Source organism: Octodon degus, unplaced genomic scaffold (genome assembly GCF_000260255.1).
Source record: "Octodon degus isolate 3935 unplaced genomic scaffold, OctDeg1.0 scaffold00147, whole genome shotgun sequence".
NCBI lineage: Eukaryota > Metazoa > Chordata > Mammalia > Rodentia > Octodontidae > Octodon > Octodon degus.
In genome coordinates, this window is record NW_004524723.1 from 4,454,280 (window position 1) to 4,472,344 (window position 18,065).

At 43.5% G+C, this 18,065-nt stretch overlaps 2 protein-coding genes across 4 annotated transcripts in view; both read left to right on the plus strand.

Annotated features, from left to right (window-relative positions):
• The window catches only part of Mylk (myosin light chain kinase), a 228,515-nt gene extending 212,995 nt beyond the window's left edge, over positions 1 to 15,520 (plus strand). For all 3 annotated transcript variants that reach the window (XM_023702276.1, XM_023702275.1, XM_023702278.1), the window contains 5 exons: positions 1,339 to 1,491; positions 3,800 to 3,923; positions 9,079 to 9,208; positions 10,666 to 10,797; positions 13,511 to 15,520. In XM_023702276.1, coding sequence (XP_023558044.1) covers positions 1,339 to 1,491; positions 3,800 to 3,923; positions 9,079 to 9,208; positions 10,666 to 10,797; positions 13,511 to 13,761 — 790 coding nt within the window. In that variant the 3' untranslated portion in view covers positions 13,762 to 15,520. The remainder of the gene's footprint in view (positions 1 to 1,338; positions 1,492 to 3,799; positions 3,924 to 9,078; positions 9,209 to 10,665; positions 10,798 to 13,510) is intronic.
• Positions 15,521 to 17,049: 1,529 nt separating this feature from the next.
• On the plus strand, positions 17,050 to 17,745 carry LOC101564912 (molybdopterin synthase sulfur carrier subunit). Its single transcript, XM_012517155.2, has 2 exons — positions 17,050 to 17,355; positions 17,632 to 17,745. Exon 1 carries the CDS (start codon positions 17,071 to 17,073, stop codon positions 17,335 to 17,337), a length of 267 nt encoding a protein of 88 aa, XP_012372609.1. The 5' UTR covers positions 17,050 to 17,070; the 3' UTR covers positions 17,338 to 17,355; positions 17,632 to 17,745.
• Positions 17,746 to 18,065: the final 320 nt, after the last annotated feature.

Sequence of the window (18,065 nt, forward strand, 5' to 3'; positions counted from 1 at the left end):
AATAAAATAAAAACCCAAATATGTTGATTACTGTGAGCTAATTAACTTTGCAAAAGCTTTCTTTTCTTTATAACGGTGTTCACTGGAAGGTCATGACCTTTCTCCCAATATTTCAAGTAGGCTTTGTTCTACCAAACTCAGTGTTTGGTTGGGGACATGGGTATGTTTCGCAAGCCAAAGGCTCTCAAATGCCAAAACAGCCCCAGAAGCTGACTGGCCTATTGTCTATACTGAAGGATTCATATGGATTTGAAAGGGAGGACTTTCTTTCTCTCCTTCCTTCTTTCTTTTTTTGGTACTGGGAATTGAACTCATGACCTTGCACTTGCCAGGCAGGTGCTGTGTGCTGAGCTATATTCTGAGGACGTTTTATAAAAAAGTCCTAATTTGAGAGGTTGCTGGCAGATAGCCCTAGATGTATTGTGAAGGGTTCAGACAGAGTCAGGGTGAGACTAGCTACATAATTTGCAGAATCAAAAGATGAGGCCACTTCTTGAAACATCAAGAATTCCAAGATGATGGCAGTATAACATTAAGTCCAGTATGGGTTCACCTGAAACAAGCCTACAGGCAGCCATGCAGGTCACACATCATGGAGGTCCTCAGTAAGCGTGCACAGTGGGAACTGATAGTATAAGGAGGAGGTGCACTAAGCCATATATCTGTACTATCTGGCTTTAGAGTCTCTCCCTTCCAAATTAGCTTGGCTTAGGCTGCTGGTAAAGGAGTCATTCCTGCATGCATAGGTTGGTGAAGCTGAGCATCCCCTGTACTCTTAGAACTGAAGACATAGATATCAGAGGGAGGGAACAGAAGGGTATGGCTGGCCGGGGAGATGGCTCAGTGGAATAGGCGCTTCCCTGGCAAGCACAAAGGCTTGAGTTCAATCCCCAGTTCTGAAAAAAAAAAAAAGAATACATACGAGAAGGGTGTGGCTCTGTTCACAGTCCCAGAGAGCCCTCATAGCAAGAGGTAGGAATGTAGGATGAAAGGGCCTGTGAAGTTCTGTAAGGGACGGTACAATGTAGGACCTGGGAAGAATGACAGAAACTGAATCTCATTCTCCTACTCAGCTTCACAAGTGGATAGTATTAGGAGGCAGGAAGTACCCCTTACATGCACTCACCAACCAAGAAAAGATGAGGCCACAAAGGCCCCTGGAAGCCACTCTCATTCTTTCCACAGGGAGAAGAAAGGCAGGTACCAGCAGCCACTGTGTATGTGAGCTGGAAACAGAGCACTCCCAGCCCTCATCTTTGACCTCAGCACTCACCTGGGGTGGTGTAACCCCCCCCCCCCCATCTCCCTCACTCCTGCTATTCTACTTTTCTCCTCCAGGGTCAGTGGCCTTTCTCCCTTCATGGGTGACAACGACAACGAGACCTTAGCCAATGTTACCTCAGCCACCTGGGACTTCGATGATGAGGCGTTTGACGAGATCTCCGAGGATGCCAAGGATTTCATCAGCAACTTGCTGAAGAAAGATATGAAGTAACGAGCTGAGATTTCAGAGCTGTCAGCTTTCCCAGTCCTGGGCTGGTGTGGGAGACAGGGCTTCCTTACCCATGAGACTCTCTCCTCACCCCCTGGTGCCAGACCAGTTCTTGTCCCAAGGAGGGATTAGAATGGGAGGGGTCCCCCAGCCCTGATCCTGCACTAGACACCGTATCCATCTTTAGAAGCATAGAAACCCCACTTGATGAGCCCTGAGGAGGGCTGCAGAGAGAGAGCAACCTATCTGTGTGTCACTTCTGTTATGTTCTGTGTATGGCGGTGACCTGTCAAGCTCTGCTGATGGACACCTCAGCCCCTTTAAGAGCTCATGAGGGATGCACTTTCTCAATACACTGGAACAGATGACACAGACAGCTCACCACATCCCCAGATTATTCTGGCTTGTTCTTTTTTCATATAAATTATTTAGATAATCTTGCCCAGTTCCTTCTCACCTAGAACACTGTAGGAGATAAGTAGGTCCAGGTGTATGACAGCCAAGCTGTGAGAAGAGAAAGGTCAGATGCACAGTGAAACCCTTTGGGGCTTCAGTCAGGCCTGGAGGCTAAGTTGAGAAGGAAACTAGAGTGAAGGAGATGGCTAGGCTGTGCAGAATTCATTAGTGCCTTCTATCCTAGTGAGTGGAATCAGTAGAATTAAAGTGACAAGGTGAGAGGGCTCTTCATGTGAAAAGAGAGGTGCCTTGGGACAGAGAGCTGTGGGAATGTCATGTGAGACTTCCTGCCTAGTAGAAGCTTCTTATTCAGGAAGTAGGTGGCCAGATGAGGCATGGCCCAGGTCTAGGAGCCTCAGGAGCTAAGAGTCAGATTTGACAATAGGAGCAGTTGTGGGCCTGCCAAGAAGGGCGATGTTGAAATAGGTGGTATAGAGGAAGAGAAGGGGACAGGTGCAGTATAGTAGTCGCATTGACATTATAGGTTGGGTTCTGCCTGTGTCTCAGATCTGTGGTCTCTTTGAAGCTGCTCCTTGTTCCCTCCTTGGAGAAACACTATTCAGGACAAGATAGTGCAGCTGCTGTATAGCATGTTGTAGAGTTTCTTAGATAGCTGCATCTGGTTCTCCTGTTACCCACCCATCATTCAGTCCTCTTCAGCTGTCTCAGGGCCAAACTCTCCTGGAAGTGACTTTCCATATTCCTGGACACTACAGCTTTTTAACCATCTGCTGTCAATCTTTACATCAGAAGTGGACATAACCCAAGAAGAACTGGGATGTTGTCAGGGATCTAGATTCCCTTCTAAAGGTGAGGGGTACCCCACACCCAAGATGAAAACCTTCCTCCTCGTAACTCTGGTCAGGGATGGCTTTGGTCAACTAAGCTTCACTTGATGAAGTTTTGGTAAATGGAATATTGTTTGTATATCTTATTTTCTCATCAAATCTTAAATTAACTCAGTAATAAGCAGTGGCAGGTTCCTTTGTGCTCACACAGTGGACTCAACCAAAGAACTGGTTTTAATCAAGTAGATCAAAACACTAGGTTCTCATAAACTCTTACACCCAGCAGCTCTTCAACCATAAGCCTCTGTTACTTTTAAGAATCTTTTTCTATTGTAAGTAAAACATGTAAATTATAAAAAATGTGAAGACTATAAGAAAATTTAAAGCATCCATAGTTCCTTTATCTAAAAGTCACTATGTTATGCTATACTTTTTTCTAGTAATTTCTCTGTGTATGTTAGCATTTGGTTCTTTGGGCCTTATTGATCCTGTTACAGTTATGATAACAACCCTGAAATATTTGTAGAGGTTTAAGAAAGATTAAATGAGTTTCAGCACAGTTCTGTAACCCTTTAAATTGTAACAGGAAAAATGTGGTACTCAACCACACCTAAGAGCAGAGAAAGCAGTATTCTTAGAGGTTTTGTCCTAGCATTTCGATCTCCCCTCTTTCAGATGGGAAGGCAGGATTAGGCCTTCATAGGCCCAGCCCCCAAGCCGTATCTGGATGAACCTACCCTAGAACATAGTGCCAGCCATTACTCCCAAACTTGCCTGCCTTGTGGCACTTACCCTTCCAGAACCCCAAGAACAGGTCATAAGCTTCCAATTGCTTTCCTGGTGGTTACGCTTCTCAACTCTGGCCTGCATGGGGTCTAGTCGGGGTAACCCAGACCAGGAGTGGAAAAAGACAAATGCACCGTGGCTGTGAACATGGTGAATGGGCTGAGAGCAGGAAGCCTGGGCCTTCCTTGTGTGATTGGAGAAGGTGACCTCCCATTTCTGAACTGATGAGTATCTCAGGTCTTCTGCTCAGAAATCTTCCGATTTCTGCCTCTATCAGAAACCGACTGAACTGTACCCAGTGCCTTCAGCACCCATGGCTGATGAAAGACACTAAAACCATGGAGGCCAAGAAGCTGTCCAAGGACCGGATGAAGAAGTACATGGCAAGGAGGAAATGGCAGGTAATGTGGGGCTCATTGGGACTTGGACGCTACTCATATTTGCTGTATTTTTCTAACTCCCTACTTTCTGTGGCTTTACTGCAAGAAAATAAAAATAGTTTGTTGCCAAAATAGCCCAGGATTAATTTTGAGCAGCCGATTAAGGTACAGTGTTAAGCTAGGTCCTGCAGTGTTTTTCACAACTACAGCTGTCTCTCCAAACACACTCAGCTGGTTCAAGATGTCCAGGAAGGGTGGCCTGGTACACCAGCCTTCATTCCTGCTAAGCCACTGCTGTCTCATGGCTGTAGGAGAGGGAGAAGTAGCATCCATTGAGGTCTGTTTGGCACCCTGGAGAAGGTGAACTCCTGACAGGTAATGGGATGGTCAGACTTTACTTATCATTAAGGAGAGAGCACAGTCTCCACTCTGGAGGGGAGTTGGCTGTTACCAGCCATGTGGTTTCAGGCAAGTGACTTAACCTTGCTGTGGATTTGTGTTCTTATCTGTCAAGGGAGGGAGGATAATGCTACCAGGATCACAGCATTGTGGATAATTAAATGTGATAGTCAACATCTTTCTTCAACACAATGCTGGCACAAAGGCCGGTCAAATAGCTCAGCAGATTAAAGCACCTGCAAGCAGGCGCAGGGGTCGGGGGTCTGATCCCCGGGCCTGCCAGGCTGGCCCCGCCCCCCCCCCAGGGCACACTGAGATGGCAATTGAGACTGGGTGTGGTGGCGCATGCCTGTAAACCCAGCTCTTGGGAGGCTATAAACAGGCAGATCACTATGAGTCCAATCTAGTAGTTAGACTCTGAATATCCTATCCTACAGCCCCTTCCCTAAAATACAAAAAGCAAACAAACGAACAAAAATGCTGGCACAATAGAACATTCCAACATGCTACCAGTAGCTAATATATACGGGGGCTAGCCATAGGTCAGGGGTCATTCAAAGTACTTGATATGCATTCAATCTTTCAATCTTAAATTTTTTAAGTTTTTAAAATAATCTTTCAATCTTAGGAGACAAGTACTATTAAGAGACAAGAACAGACAGACTGAGATAGGCAGTTACATGGCTAAAGTGGAAAAGCCAGAACCTGGCCCCCGAGCACACAGTCTTATAAATAGCACAGAGCTGCCTCTGATACAAGACAGATAAAACTATTATCTAAAAACTGTCTAATTATTATCCAAAACCATGCAGCACTTTGCACCATCATCACCTACTTCATGGTTTTATCATCACAATTTGTTTTAAAAATTCCTGGGCTCCTGGAGAGGACACAGTTTCCATCCTCAGGGAATGTATAGTGCAATGGAGAACTGAAGCAAATAGACATAAAAGGACATACAGCACACCAGGAATTATAAACTATTAGTATATCACTCCATAACCATATATGTTAGTGCAACAGGAGAGAGGCTGAGTGTACCCAGAGTTGATGTGGTTATGACTCCTCCAGGGGCAGGAGTTACCAATGAACCATGGAACAGGAGCTAGAGTGAGCCCAGGGAGGAAGGAGCAATAGCACAGGCAGAGAAGACAGAGAATTGAGCCCACCTGCTGTGCCGGGTTGCACAAAAACAGAGTCTTTAGCTGGAGATTGAGGGGGGCAGGAGCACTGAAACTGCCCTTATGACGGAGAAAAAGGCAGTCCCTGGGACACTGGGCATGTGCCACACAATGGGACTAAATCATAGTTCCCACCAAAGGACAAGTGCATACAGAGTTTGAGGGGGTGTAAGGGAGCACAAGTGCCCGTGCAAGCAGAGTTCACAGGGCTTCCATTCTGGCCCATGGCAGCCAGAGCTCCTCTGCCGTGAAGTCAGTTCATAGTTAACACACACCCCTAACCCTGTTGGCAACAGGCTGGGTCTCCGGGGGCCCTCAAGTGTGCAGTGGTTTGGGACACCTATTCCACTTACCTGCTGGGGCCTTTAGAATCAGAGTAGCAAATGGTCTTTCAAAAAAGGAAGGGGATCCACAAAAATTGAAAATTGGTTTCATTAATGATCCTCACACTCACAGATCTCAAAGCACTAATTCTGGAAAAACAGGGCAGCTAGTGTTGGGGTGGGGCAGTAGTCCTCAGAGCAGCGAGTCTAACTGGATCTCACTTGGATGAGGCTGTGGGTTAAGGGGTGGCTTTATCATTTCAGAACATCTGAAGGTGGATCAAAGCCAGAAGGATGCCTGAACCCAGGAGATGGGCAAAGAAGGTGGGAGGAGATCAGTGAAGTGCTGCAGCCAGAAAATCATAGTTGGCAGTAACATTTTAATCACTTAGCTTTTTTCTTGTTGTTTATAGTGTTATTAGCCATAGGCTTTTCTGGAAGAGGGTTGGGGAAGAAAAGGGGAAGGCTTCAGAGAAGGAACCTTAGTTCCACCCTTTAACATAAGTAAAAGCAATTGGAAATAATTTTTCTGCAAAATCAGTGGATTTGTTTCACAAAATTGGATACAGAATTAGTCAACAACTTCTCAAAAAAAAAAAAAAAAAAAAAAAAACTTCTCATTCCCCTTATGTCCCTGAAATATAATTTCACTGATAACTTTTCAACTGATTTGACCTGCTATGTTAGGTCCTTTTCTTAGGGAAATGTTTTCCACACCTAATCTCCGTGCTGAGGACCATAGCAGTCCTGGATTAGGGGATTCCCTCTCTTAGCAGCCCAAGTTCTGTGTGGTGGGGTAGTGGAGAGTGGACTGGAATATAGTATGTGGTGAGCTGACGTGGGAAGGAGAGCAAGGCAGACACAGGCAGCCTGGCTAATGTGGGGGAAGATGTCCAACTGTTATGGTGTCCTGGTTGCCACAGGAAAAAGGAGGTATCACAGAACAAATCCCTACCAACAAGGCCAGGCTAGATATAGATGGTTAATCATGTTACTGGCCTTACAATGAAGTTATTCTGAAAGATTAATTTTAAATTCATATTGGAAGAATTTCACAAAGACATGTTGGTAAGGAGTAGCAGTGGAGATAAGTCAAAGAGGATGACAGGGTTTCTGTGTGCAAACTGGAGGTAAAAGACTAGGAACAAGAGGCCTATGGGTAGCTACCTTTATTTTGTGAACTCCAGCAGTATGGACCAAAGGGCAACAGAGGAGAAAGCATTAGACTCAATATAGCACAGGGTGTTCTTGCCCATCACATTTGGATATTATTGGGAAATATCAGGGAACTTGTAGTCTTGAAACTGTTGGCATGTTTGTAAAACCTGAATGGCTGGCCAATACTAGAGCGACCAGCTTGCCTCAGTTTTCCAGGGACCATCTCGGTAGTAGCACTGAAAGACTTATCCTAGAAAACCCAAAGTCCTAGACAAAGTGGGATGGCTGGCCCCATCCCAGCTTTGGTAGTCTCTTTTTTTCAGACAAAAACTTTCTCAAAACAAGGATGGAGGGCCAGCCAAATAGCTCAGCGAATTAAAGCGCCTTTAAGCAGGCTGGAGGTTCAATTCCCAGGCCTGCTATGCCGGCCCTGCCCCCGGGGCGCTCAGAGAGTCAATTGAGACAGGGCATGGTGGTGCATGCCTGTAATCCCAGCTCTTGGGAGGCTGTAAACAAGTGGATCACTGCATCCAATTTAGTAATGAGACCCTGAACACCCTGTAGACCCTTCCCTAAAAAATACAAAAAAAATTTTAAATAAAGAAGAAAACAAGGATGAAAGGTAAAGAATTAAAATTTGGCTGTTTTCATCAGTGGGCTGTTGCACTTGGTCAGTTGTAATCTCTCACCATCTTCACCTCATCACCCCATCTGGGCTTTCTGGATTGCAGTGTGACCCAGCTCCTGGGGGCAGCCAAGGGCCAGAAGTACACCCGCTCCCATGCAGTCGGTGCTGCGGGTTGAAGGGTAGATAGACAAAGGACAGAGCAGGTTGTAATATCTGACCAAAGTGCACAGAAACGCTGCAACAAGCAGGGCAGGGAGCACGACACAAAAGTGTGATTGCAACAGTAGGTCTCTGTTTACACTGTGGACACACCTGCATCTTTTCAGTAGAAATAACCTTTCTACGAAAACACTGGCCTTCCAGGTGGTCAAAACTGTGAGGATTCTTGAATGTGTGAAATTAGTTCAAGAGGAAATGGCTTTGCCAGCACAGCTTGAGGTATAGCAAGTGACAGCCAGGCATCTTCCTGTGAAGAGGCTCTTTCCTTACTCTGTGAGAGGGAACAGGCAGACAGACTGTGATGACAGCTGTTCTGTGGCCACACAGCTTCCGGATACCGAAATAAGACGTTAGGAGTCAGGGGTGGAAAGACTCGGTTGTCTTAGCTTCCTTAGCCATTCCTACTGACCCTAGAAAAAAAGTAAGTAACTTTATTAAAAGTTGAGACACAAGTGTCCATATTGAAGATTTCTTGACCTAATTCCTGTGCTTGGTAGAATTTTCATAAGGCAAAAAACTACTTCTCAGTTTTTGATCCTTTCAGCAAAAAACTCTGTCCTCCCCCAAGGTGCGTATTCAGGTGCCAGTTTTAGAAGCCTAAGTGGACACAGAGACAAACACCCTTCTGGACGCCAGTGCACAGTCACAACTTGTGCTGGAGCCAGCCCTGCAGTTTCTCGAAATCTCTTAAGTATCTGAATCATAAACAGAACTAAGTGGGACGTTGGAAATCGTCTTGCTCAACCCTCTAATACACAGAAGAGAGCTAAATTCTGAGAGGTTAAGTGGCTTGCCCAAGGTCAGTAGAGCGCTTTTTTCTTTTGCATCAGGACTCATGGGATCTGTAGTAAGGATTCTCTGGACAAGTTAAACTCCTATCACTGGCATTGTTTTACAAGAAACAGTTGCACTGGGCCAGTCAGCAATAAGTCTTTGGAGCTGTCTCAGCCGCAGTTGCTTTATATAAACTATCCCTTTTATGGGAGTTGAAGCGCAGTATGAAAAGGGTTTTTGTCTCATATTGACCTTGTTTAGTCACATGAAGGCGCACATCAGTTCCAGGCCCATTCCATTCTCGGAACATCTTCTGACACGCTGATAGTGCTGAGCAGGGCAAGGCCAGGCTCACTCCTCTGCACGGCTCAGCCTGGGAAGCCCTCCATCCAAGGCGCAGCTGCTCTCCGGCTGGGCTCTTCTCCCTGGATTCCCAGCACTGCCCTGCTGGAACTAGGGGCACCACCTGGGTCTGAACTGCATCTATTTTCCAGAAAACGGGCAATGCTGTGAGAGCCATTGGAAGACTGTCCTCTATGGCAATGATCTCAGGGCTCAGTGGCAGGAAGTCCTCAACAGGGTCACCAACCAGCCCCCTCAATGCAGAGAAACTAGAATCTGAAGGTAAGGTGTACCTGGAGAGTTTCTCAGCCAGCTGGTATGAAAGAGAGGGGTGGGGGCACAGCTGGGTATAGTGATGCACACTTGTAATCCCAAAACTCTGGGAGGCTGAGGCAGGAGGAATGCAAGTTGCAACTCAGCCGGGGCTACTAAGCACCCTGGGCTACTAGCAAGACCCTGTCTCAAAATAAAAAATTTTAAAAGGGCTGGGACTATATCTCAATATGAATATCTTGCCAAAGAGAGGAGAGAGGGAGGGTGGGAGGGAGAGAAAAAGAAAGGGTTGTGGGATGGAGGAGTATTTTAATGATTTGAAGTTTGGCTTTGTTTTTCATTTACCCTACAAAGATAAATTCAGAAATACTTTTGGGTTGCCTTGACAACTACTAAGTGTAGAATTATTCTTTAATTGTTTAACTGTACATTATTTTCAGAGGGAAAGTTGTTTGTCTAATATAACTAAATAACTTCAATTATTGTTTTCCCTATCTTTCATATAAGAATTAACAAAGATCTTATTAAAAGCTTACCTTTTTCATATTATAAAAATGAACTTGTATATTGATGGGCAGAAACAAAAGATTTCATAGTTAGCTGAGTAACAATCTTTAATATCCTTCCATTTTCTACTGTCCTTGTGTTTTTGTTCTGAGCAAACATTAACTCGTATGGTCCTCCTGCCTTGCCATCCTTCATGCTGCTGAGACATATTAGAACTGAGCAGCCTGCCGTGGGCAGATAGATCTCTCCTGGAGGCAGCAGGGCCGGCTCCTTGTCCACTACCTTTGGGGCACTTCTCCGACCTCTTCCTCAGAGGCATGTAGGGCTGGCCCTCATTTTCTTTCCTGAGGTGCTTCACTTGGCCAGGGACACCCCTGTCCCACACTGCCTGGTACTCTTTGTGCCCACAGGTAAGAAGCAGAGTCAAGGTCCCTTTTGAGCACCGAGGCAGTGGCCCTGAAGCTTCCCCCTCATTCAGGTCCACAGTCATACAACATGAAAGCCAAGAGTAAAGAACATTGGCAAGGTGAAAGCTCCTTCAACTAAGGAGCACCTGACTCCTCCCTGCTAAGAAGAAGTGAAGGACCTGCCACATGAGAAGGATGGAGGGACACTGAGGTCAGCAAGCCTGGTGAGGCTGTGTCCTGCCCAGGCACCCTCACCTGGCTCCCGAAGTGGCACGAAGTGCAGCCAAAGATCATTTTTAAAGATGATTTCCCTTTTCAATGTATCAGCACTAAGCAGGAGGAGGCTGAACATTTCCCCATTTGGGGCACAGTTCTCCTGACTGCCAAAAACCATTTGGCAGCCAACCAGCCCATTCCCAAGAGAAAAGGCTTGCTATGATTCACTTATTTTCTAAATTATAGCAACTTTTTTTAAAGTAGGGGAGAGGAGAGAACACTACAGGAGAGAACACAGGATGAAGAACTGACCCAGCTCTCTCCTTTGTCTTATAGAAGATGTCTCTCAGGCTTTCCTTGAGGCTGTAGCTGAGGAAAAGCCCCACGTGAAACCCTATTTCTCTAAGACTATTCGTGACTTGGAAGTTGTGGAGGGAAGTGCTGCTAGATTCGACTGCAAGATTGAAGGTGAGCTGGGCCAAACCTGTCCTTACCGCATGGGAAGTGGCTACATTTGGGGGCTGAGCTGGGCCGGGCAAGGTGTTCAGTCTGTGCTACCCACAGCAATGAGGACAAGCAGGCCATGAGACCCCTGATTCAGGAGGTGCTGGTCCTAAAGGGCAGCTCCTACCAACCCCACTTCCTGAGGATTAGTGCATTTCAGTGACTATGTTAGGGGCCCTGTTTTCACCTATTTATACCAGCAATGAGATCTGAAATTAAAATGGTTTGCCAAGAGCCGGGCATGGTGGTCCATGCCCACCAACACTCGAGAGGCTGAGGCAGGGGGATTGTTGTGAGTTGGAGATCAGCCTGGGCTACAAAGCAAGCTCAAGGTCAGCCTGAACCACATAGTGAGACCCTTTCTCAAAAAGACAAAACAATAATAATAATAATAATAATAAATATTTGCCATGCTCCTCCCTGGCTACAGAACTTGCATAATGAAGTGAGGTTTGCCAACCAATGGGGAGCCTGTGATTGCTCACAGAGCTCTCGGAGGAAGGTGGCCACTGAGAGTAGAGGATCAAGTCAGCAGCTCTTCTGCTCCTTGGGTAATGATCTAATGCTGCTGAGTTCAGGCTTCTCATCTGTAAATGACATCACTCAGCGTGATCCTGGAAGATCTGTGAGACCATGCATGTGAAAATGGAAAACCTTATGTCTTACAGGGAAGTCATAGAGAAGTGTTAGGTTGGTAAGTATAGAAGGAAACTGTTCTCTGAGTGATGTCACTGAGGAAAGTTGGAGCTCAAGGACCTTACAGGATCTTAGTATAGCACCCAAGAAGTTAGCAGAGTTGGTGACACAAAGCCTATTCATTGCCACAGATTATAAAGGGCAGAATATGACAGGCTTCTTGGCTTCAAGTCTGTGACTTTCACATGGCAACCAGAGTGGAGAGTTACCTCCCTTTACTTTGGCGTGACCAAGTAAAGCCCCTAAACCTTTTAAGCTGCATCCCCAAGGCCAACACCATGGATCAGTGTCACAACAGAGCACACCTTTTCCATAGTGTGACTCTCAGCTCTGCAGTTCCACAATGCCTTCTGAGGAAAGCACCCCCACATGAGGAATGGTAAACCAAGTTTTCTCCTGAATCTTCATATCGTCAAAATGTCTTGTAAATGTGTGGCCTGCCACTATGTTTCTCTTTATTTTTTTTAAAGTGGATATATTAGGGGCTGGGGAGATGGCTCAGTAGTATAAGAGCTTATTCATTTACAGATGAATAAATTCAATCCCCGGTTCCGCAAAAATAAATAAAGTGGATATACTACCTTTGGTAGTGTAAAAGTTCTCAGATTAGAGATTTTGCTGAGAGCAATGGAGCTACTACCTTAACTCTTACCCTTGCCATTGTGTTTGGATCTTCTGGGGTTCTTTCCTTTTTCCTTTTTTTTTTTTTTTTTTTTAGAAAAAAGAACATTTTTAAAGGTATTGCACAGTGATTATCCTCTTTTGTACTAACTTACTTTTTTGGGATTATCCCTTTGAGATTTGTATTAATATCTGAATGGAATGTTAAAACATATGGATAAAAACTAGCTGAGTATGGTGGCACAGGCCTGCAGTTCCAGCACTCTGGGAGTCTAAAGCAGGAGGATCATATGTTTAAGACCAGCTTGAACAACTTAGGGACTCAGCACAACCCTGTCTCAAACTAAAATAAAATAATTTTAATTGAAAAAGGCTGAGGATGTAGTTCAGTGCAAAGACCCTAGGTTTAATCACCAGTACTACAAGTAAGCAAATAAAAATAAAATTATACTGGAAAAGAACATAAAATTCTCAAGTCTTGTGTATAATTTTTTAAAATCTGACTGGTACTACAACTTTTTCCTGTAAAAAATCTCCAAAATTTAACAGCAAATTTCTTGGACTATAGTGTGTGTGTGTGTGTGTGTGTGTGTGTGTGTGTGTGTAATGTTGGGGACATATGTGTATATACATCACACCTTTAAAACATACAATATATGTTTATATATGTGGGCTTTATATATTATAATACTGAGCTTTGTAGAATCATGACTAACATATATCATAAGACCAATCAATAAGGCCCATTTCCAATTATCTAGAGACACTACATGTCTTGGGTCAGCATAAGACAAATACAACTTTCTTTTTCAGAGCAATATTTCCAGTTCCTTTATCTTATGTTCTATATGGCCATCACTATGCTTTATTGATTTATAATTTATACACCATAAATTTCACCCATTTTAAGTATGCAGTTATTTTTAGTAAATTTACAGTCATGCAGCCACCAGCACAATTTATTTTTAGAAAATGTCCAGGACCCCAAAAAGATCCTTTGTACCCATTTGTTCTCTGAATTTTGAATTTAAGTTGAGCCTTTATGCAAAATTTAAAAATTTATTTTCATCCAAGAAGATATTCATCTGAGGCAAATTAGAGTTGAAGCAGTATTTCACAGAGTGCTTTGTTTTTATCTAAAGGCAAGATATGGTGAAAGTACAACTGAGTAAAAAATGGACAACTTTAAAATACCCAATTTGGGTATTCCAATATCAGGATCAAAACTGGTACTAACAGCCAACATTCTTAATTTATTCCTGATCCCATTAATCAAGGGAGGTAGTTTAAGAATTGCTTATAAGTTGATAAGAAACTCAAAATAACTGATTCTGCAACTTGTCTTCTCTCTGTGGTGCAGGATACCCAGACCCTGAGGTCGTCTGGTTCAAAGATGACCAGTCAATCCGAGAGTCGCGCCACTTCCAGATAGACTACGATGAGGATGGGAACTGCTCTTTGATTATTAGTGATGTCTGTGGGGATGACGATGCCAAGTACACCTGCAAGGCTGTCAACAGCCTTGGAGAAGCCACCTGCACGGCCGAACTCATTGTGGAAACCATGGAGGAAGGAGAAGGGGAAGGGGAAGAGGAAGAAGAGGAAGAGTAAAACAAATCCAGGGAGGAGCAATGTCAAAGTCATTTTAAAAAACCATTTCTCTAAAACTCAAAAAACTCCAGATAGTAATTAAAGGCGCCTAGTTTGGTAGGTTATCTAGTTAGGTCATGTGGGGGTTGATTCATCAGCAACAGCAGTTGATACTTAGGAGCATTACTGGTGGGCATTAGTATGAATTAGCTGACACCTTCAGATAAAGTGCAGCTACAATTCATTTAGGGAAATCACCAGCAACTTGCATGACCAGTTGGCTTTAGGGAAAAAGAAGCCAGAAGAAATATCTGGGCGAACTCATGAAGGCATCCATGAATATCAAGTCCACATCTGGGCTCTGGGTCCTGTGACTCTGCTAAGCCCAGAAGGTCCTTGGAGACAGGTGGCTTCTCTACCCAGCCCCTGGATCTTCTCTGGCACTGCAGCATTTTATTCTGAAAGCAGTTGAGCCATTCTGCCTTCCAGAACACACTTCTTTTCGAAGCTCACTGTAGACATCCACACTCTTCTATTCCTCTCCCCTGTTCCACTTATAAGCTTTTCTGGCTCTGAATTTGTCATAAATTTTGGCACTAAGGACATTAATTGTGCTTCTAAGATTGTGAAGACAGGAACCCTGCTCATGGCTGACTCCTTTCTTCTAAAATCAGTAGGCAACCTAAATTAAACTTATCCCCTCTTTTCAAGTGTCTAGCAGCTTCAGACTTTCCAGTAAGAACCCATGGTGCAGGCAGATCCTTGCTAATGTGCTTTTTTTCTTCAGCCAGGATTCAGATTTATGCTGTTATTGGGTATCAGCCTGCATGCATGGTAAAGATTTTTGTGTCTGAATGTGGAAAAAAAAGTTTGCTGAAATGTTAGTCTTGATTATTTATTAGGCTCCCTGAAATGTATTTCAACTCATGAACAGCTGCCGAGCTCCCTGTACTTTGGAATCTTCTAGCCTGAGTTTAATTCATCTTGACTCGCCACACATCCAGAGAGCACAGCCTACCATAGAGTTCCACGCTATTTTTCTACTTGATTATGCATCAATCATGCCTCGCCCCCAGTCTTGGAATGTATTCTTAGGCCTGACAAATGCACTCAGACTTGCATCTTTAGGAATTTTTAACTTTTTTCACTACATTGGCACTTAAATTTTTTCTTTATAAAACTTTTTGAGGGTCACAGACCATAAACAAATACCATAAATGGATATATCTAGTACATTTCCTCTGCGTGTGTGTGTATGCGTGTGTAACATTCCAAGTACTCTTTTCTTTTCCACTGTTTGTAAAGTGCAACAACATAATATTCCAGTGGACTTTCTAATAGTTCCTTATGAACCAATTTTAAATTACTTATGTGCAATCCTACCAAGTATCAATGTTAGAATTTTGATCTTATGTTATCTTCCATTCTATTGTTAGCTACTTTTTCAAATTGCCAGTACTTTTCCTTTTTTGCTTTTTAAACAGTTACAGTATTTTTCATTATAGCCACAGTATTGCCACAATTTATTATAATAAAGGGATTTTAATTTGATTTAGACCAAAGTGTTTTTCATCACTTTTAATTGTGTTTAGAATATAATTTGTGTGTGTGTGTGTGTATTGTATGTATGTGCATGAGTGTTATATACATGTGTTTACAGCTTAATGCCTTCTTGGGACTGTGTTAATGTTCTTTTGGTTTATTATGCCATCAGAATGGTAAATCAGAACACTACGAATGTAGTTAGCTCACAGTTTTTAAATAAAGATACCACAGTGCATGCTGTTTGTTTAATCTCTTTTTTCTTTGCCACAAATTGTAGAATCCACAGATGAATCTTGGTAACTAAAACCAAATGCTGTGCTGCTTAAATTTGAAGAATTGGCTTATTGAACTGGGTATAATGGCTATTGTTAGCTTTAACTTTATATAAAGATTGTTTTTCTTTTTTATCAAAATGTTTGAAATTTGCGTTTTGTTTCACATCCTACTTACACTTGATAAATCTCTGTTAATAAGTATCAAGGAGGCAGTGGAATTTGAATTCCGAAGAAACATTTCTCCACCTTGCAGGAACACAGAAATACTGTTTTCTTTGTCCCATGGGACATCTTTCTCTGTATCTTGAGATGGAGCCAAAGTCTATGGCAGCCATTGTGAGGTTTCTGAGCTCCTGGCACAGAGGCGTTCCATCCTGGTTTCTGGGTTGTGGGGGAGGTGTCCGTGAGCAGAAGTGCTGTGTGTCTGCTCTAGGCCACAGCACTCAAGTGGGGGCACAAGGAAGTCAAGAAGGACTGGTGACCACAGGATCATGGCTGCTCTACCCATCTGCATCCTCTGCCAACCAAAATGGTGCACGAGACAGCAAGAAATAGACCTCATTATAAATCTCTTATAAATCACCAAGACCTCAGGGTACTTTGTGGCTACAGCATAACCTAGACTATCCTGATACAAAGTCATCACCATGTTCAAGATCTGTGAGACCAGTATGGGAGCAGCTCATCACAATGGTCTATCTAAATTAATGTAAGGGGTCAGGAGATGGCTCAGAAGAATGAGCACTTCCCTAGCAAGTGCAAGTGCCTGAGTTCAATCCCCAGTTCCGCAAAAAAAAAAATTAAATTAAATTAAATTAAAATAAATGTAACGTAAGTAAAATTTCAGTTTCTCAGCTGTATGATCCATACTTCAAGTGCTCAATAGTCACATGTGACTAGTGGCTGCTGTACTGGTCAACATAGATTAGAAATTTCTGTAAAGTCCTATTAGCAAAGTTCTAGGTGGACTAGGAGGAATAGCAGAACACCAAATTTTACCTTAACTGTGCTTAATATTACTTCAAATTATGAAATTAGACCAGGTGTGTGGTAGTGCACACTTGTAATCCCAGTATTTAAAAAGCTGAGACAAAAATCTCAAATTCAATACCAGACGGGGCAGCTTAGTGGAACTATCTCAAAACATAAAGGGCTGGGTGAATAACTCAATGATAGAGCACTTGCCTAGCATGTGTGAAGTCCCACTTTGATTCCTAGTACCGTGATAACAAAAACAACAAACATGGGCTGGGGAGATAGCTCGGCAGTCTAAGCACCTGCCTGGCAAGTGCAAGGACCTGGGTTTGATGCCCAGTACTGTATGCTGGTGCTGGCCCTAAAACCAGGCATGGTGCCGTATAGCTGTAATCCCAGTGCTGGGGAGGCTGAGATAAGAGGATCACTGAGTCTGAACTGCATAGCAAAACCTTGTATCAAATTAATTAATTTTTTAATTTTTTAAAAAATGATTGTGAAGTGGTCATGGCCAGGGTCCAGGGTCGCAGGTGGGATGGTTCCCCACTGCCAGGTTGAAGTATTGTATTTTGCAAAAAATGCTGAAATAGCAGGAGTTCGTTCAGAGACAATTTCTGTGCCACAAGAAATAAAAGTGTTGCAGCTGTGGAATGAGCTAGAAACTCGGCATCCTGGATTGGCTGACATTAAAAATCAGGTTATCTTTGCCATTCGTCAGGAGTATGTCGAGCGGGGAGACCAGCTCCTCCAGCTGCAGCCAGGAAATGAACTCGCCATCACCCCTCCCATTAGTGGAGGGTGATGCTTTTCAGCCATGTGGGAAAGATATGGACGAAGTCGAAGAAAAATCAAGAGACGTAATAAAATGCATGGCGGAGAAGCTTTCTGTGGACAAAGCCTCGCAGCTCGTGATTTCTCCAGTGTGTGGTGCAGTGTCCTTATTTGTAGGGACTACAAGAAATAACTTTGAAGGGACAAAAGTCATTAGTTTAGAATATGAAGCATACATACCAATGGTAGAAAATGAAATCAGAAAAATTTGTCATGACATTAGGAAGTGGCTGGTAAAACACACAGCAGTGTTCCATAGACTTGGCTTAGTTCCAGTGTCGGAGGCAAGCGTAGTTATCGCTGTGATCTCAGCCCGCAGGGCCGAGTCTCTAGCAGCCGTGAGTATGCCATCAGTGCTCTAAAAGCCAAAGTGCTCATTTGGAAAAAGGGAATATATGAAGAGTCATCCTCATCCTGGAAAAGAAACAAAGAATATTTCTGGGCAGCTTGTGATTGAGCATATACTTTAGAGCATTAAATCTTCAATTAGGTAAAATTGTCAAAAAAGAAAATTATTGTGAACTTAAAAGCTTCTGTAAAGTTAGTCTGGAGAGCAGTGGCCTATATTTTCTTCTATTATATTAGATAAATATATACTCTGTACTGAGATATTATTTTAATTCATCATCATATACAACTCCTAAAAATTTTGTTTGCTGCTGTGGTATGTGGGATTAAACCAAGGGCCTCTGAGCTGAG

Coding starts and splice junctions, on each gene's coding strand:
- LOC101564912 (XM_012517155.2), top strand. CDS start 17,071: ATGGTTCCCCACTGCCAGGTTGAAGTATTGTATTTTGCAAAAAATGCT.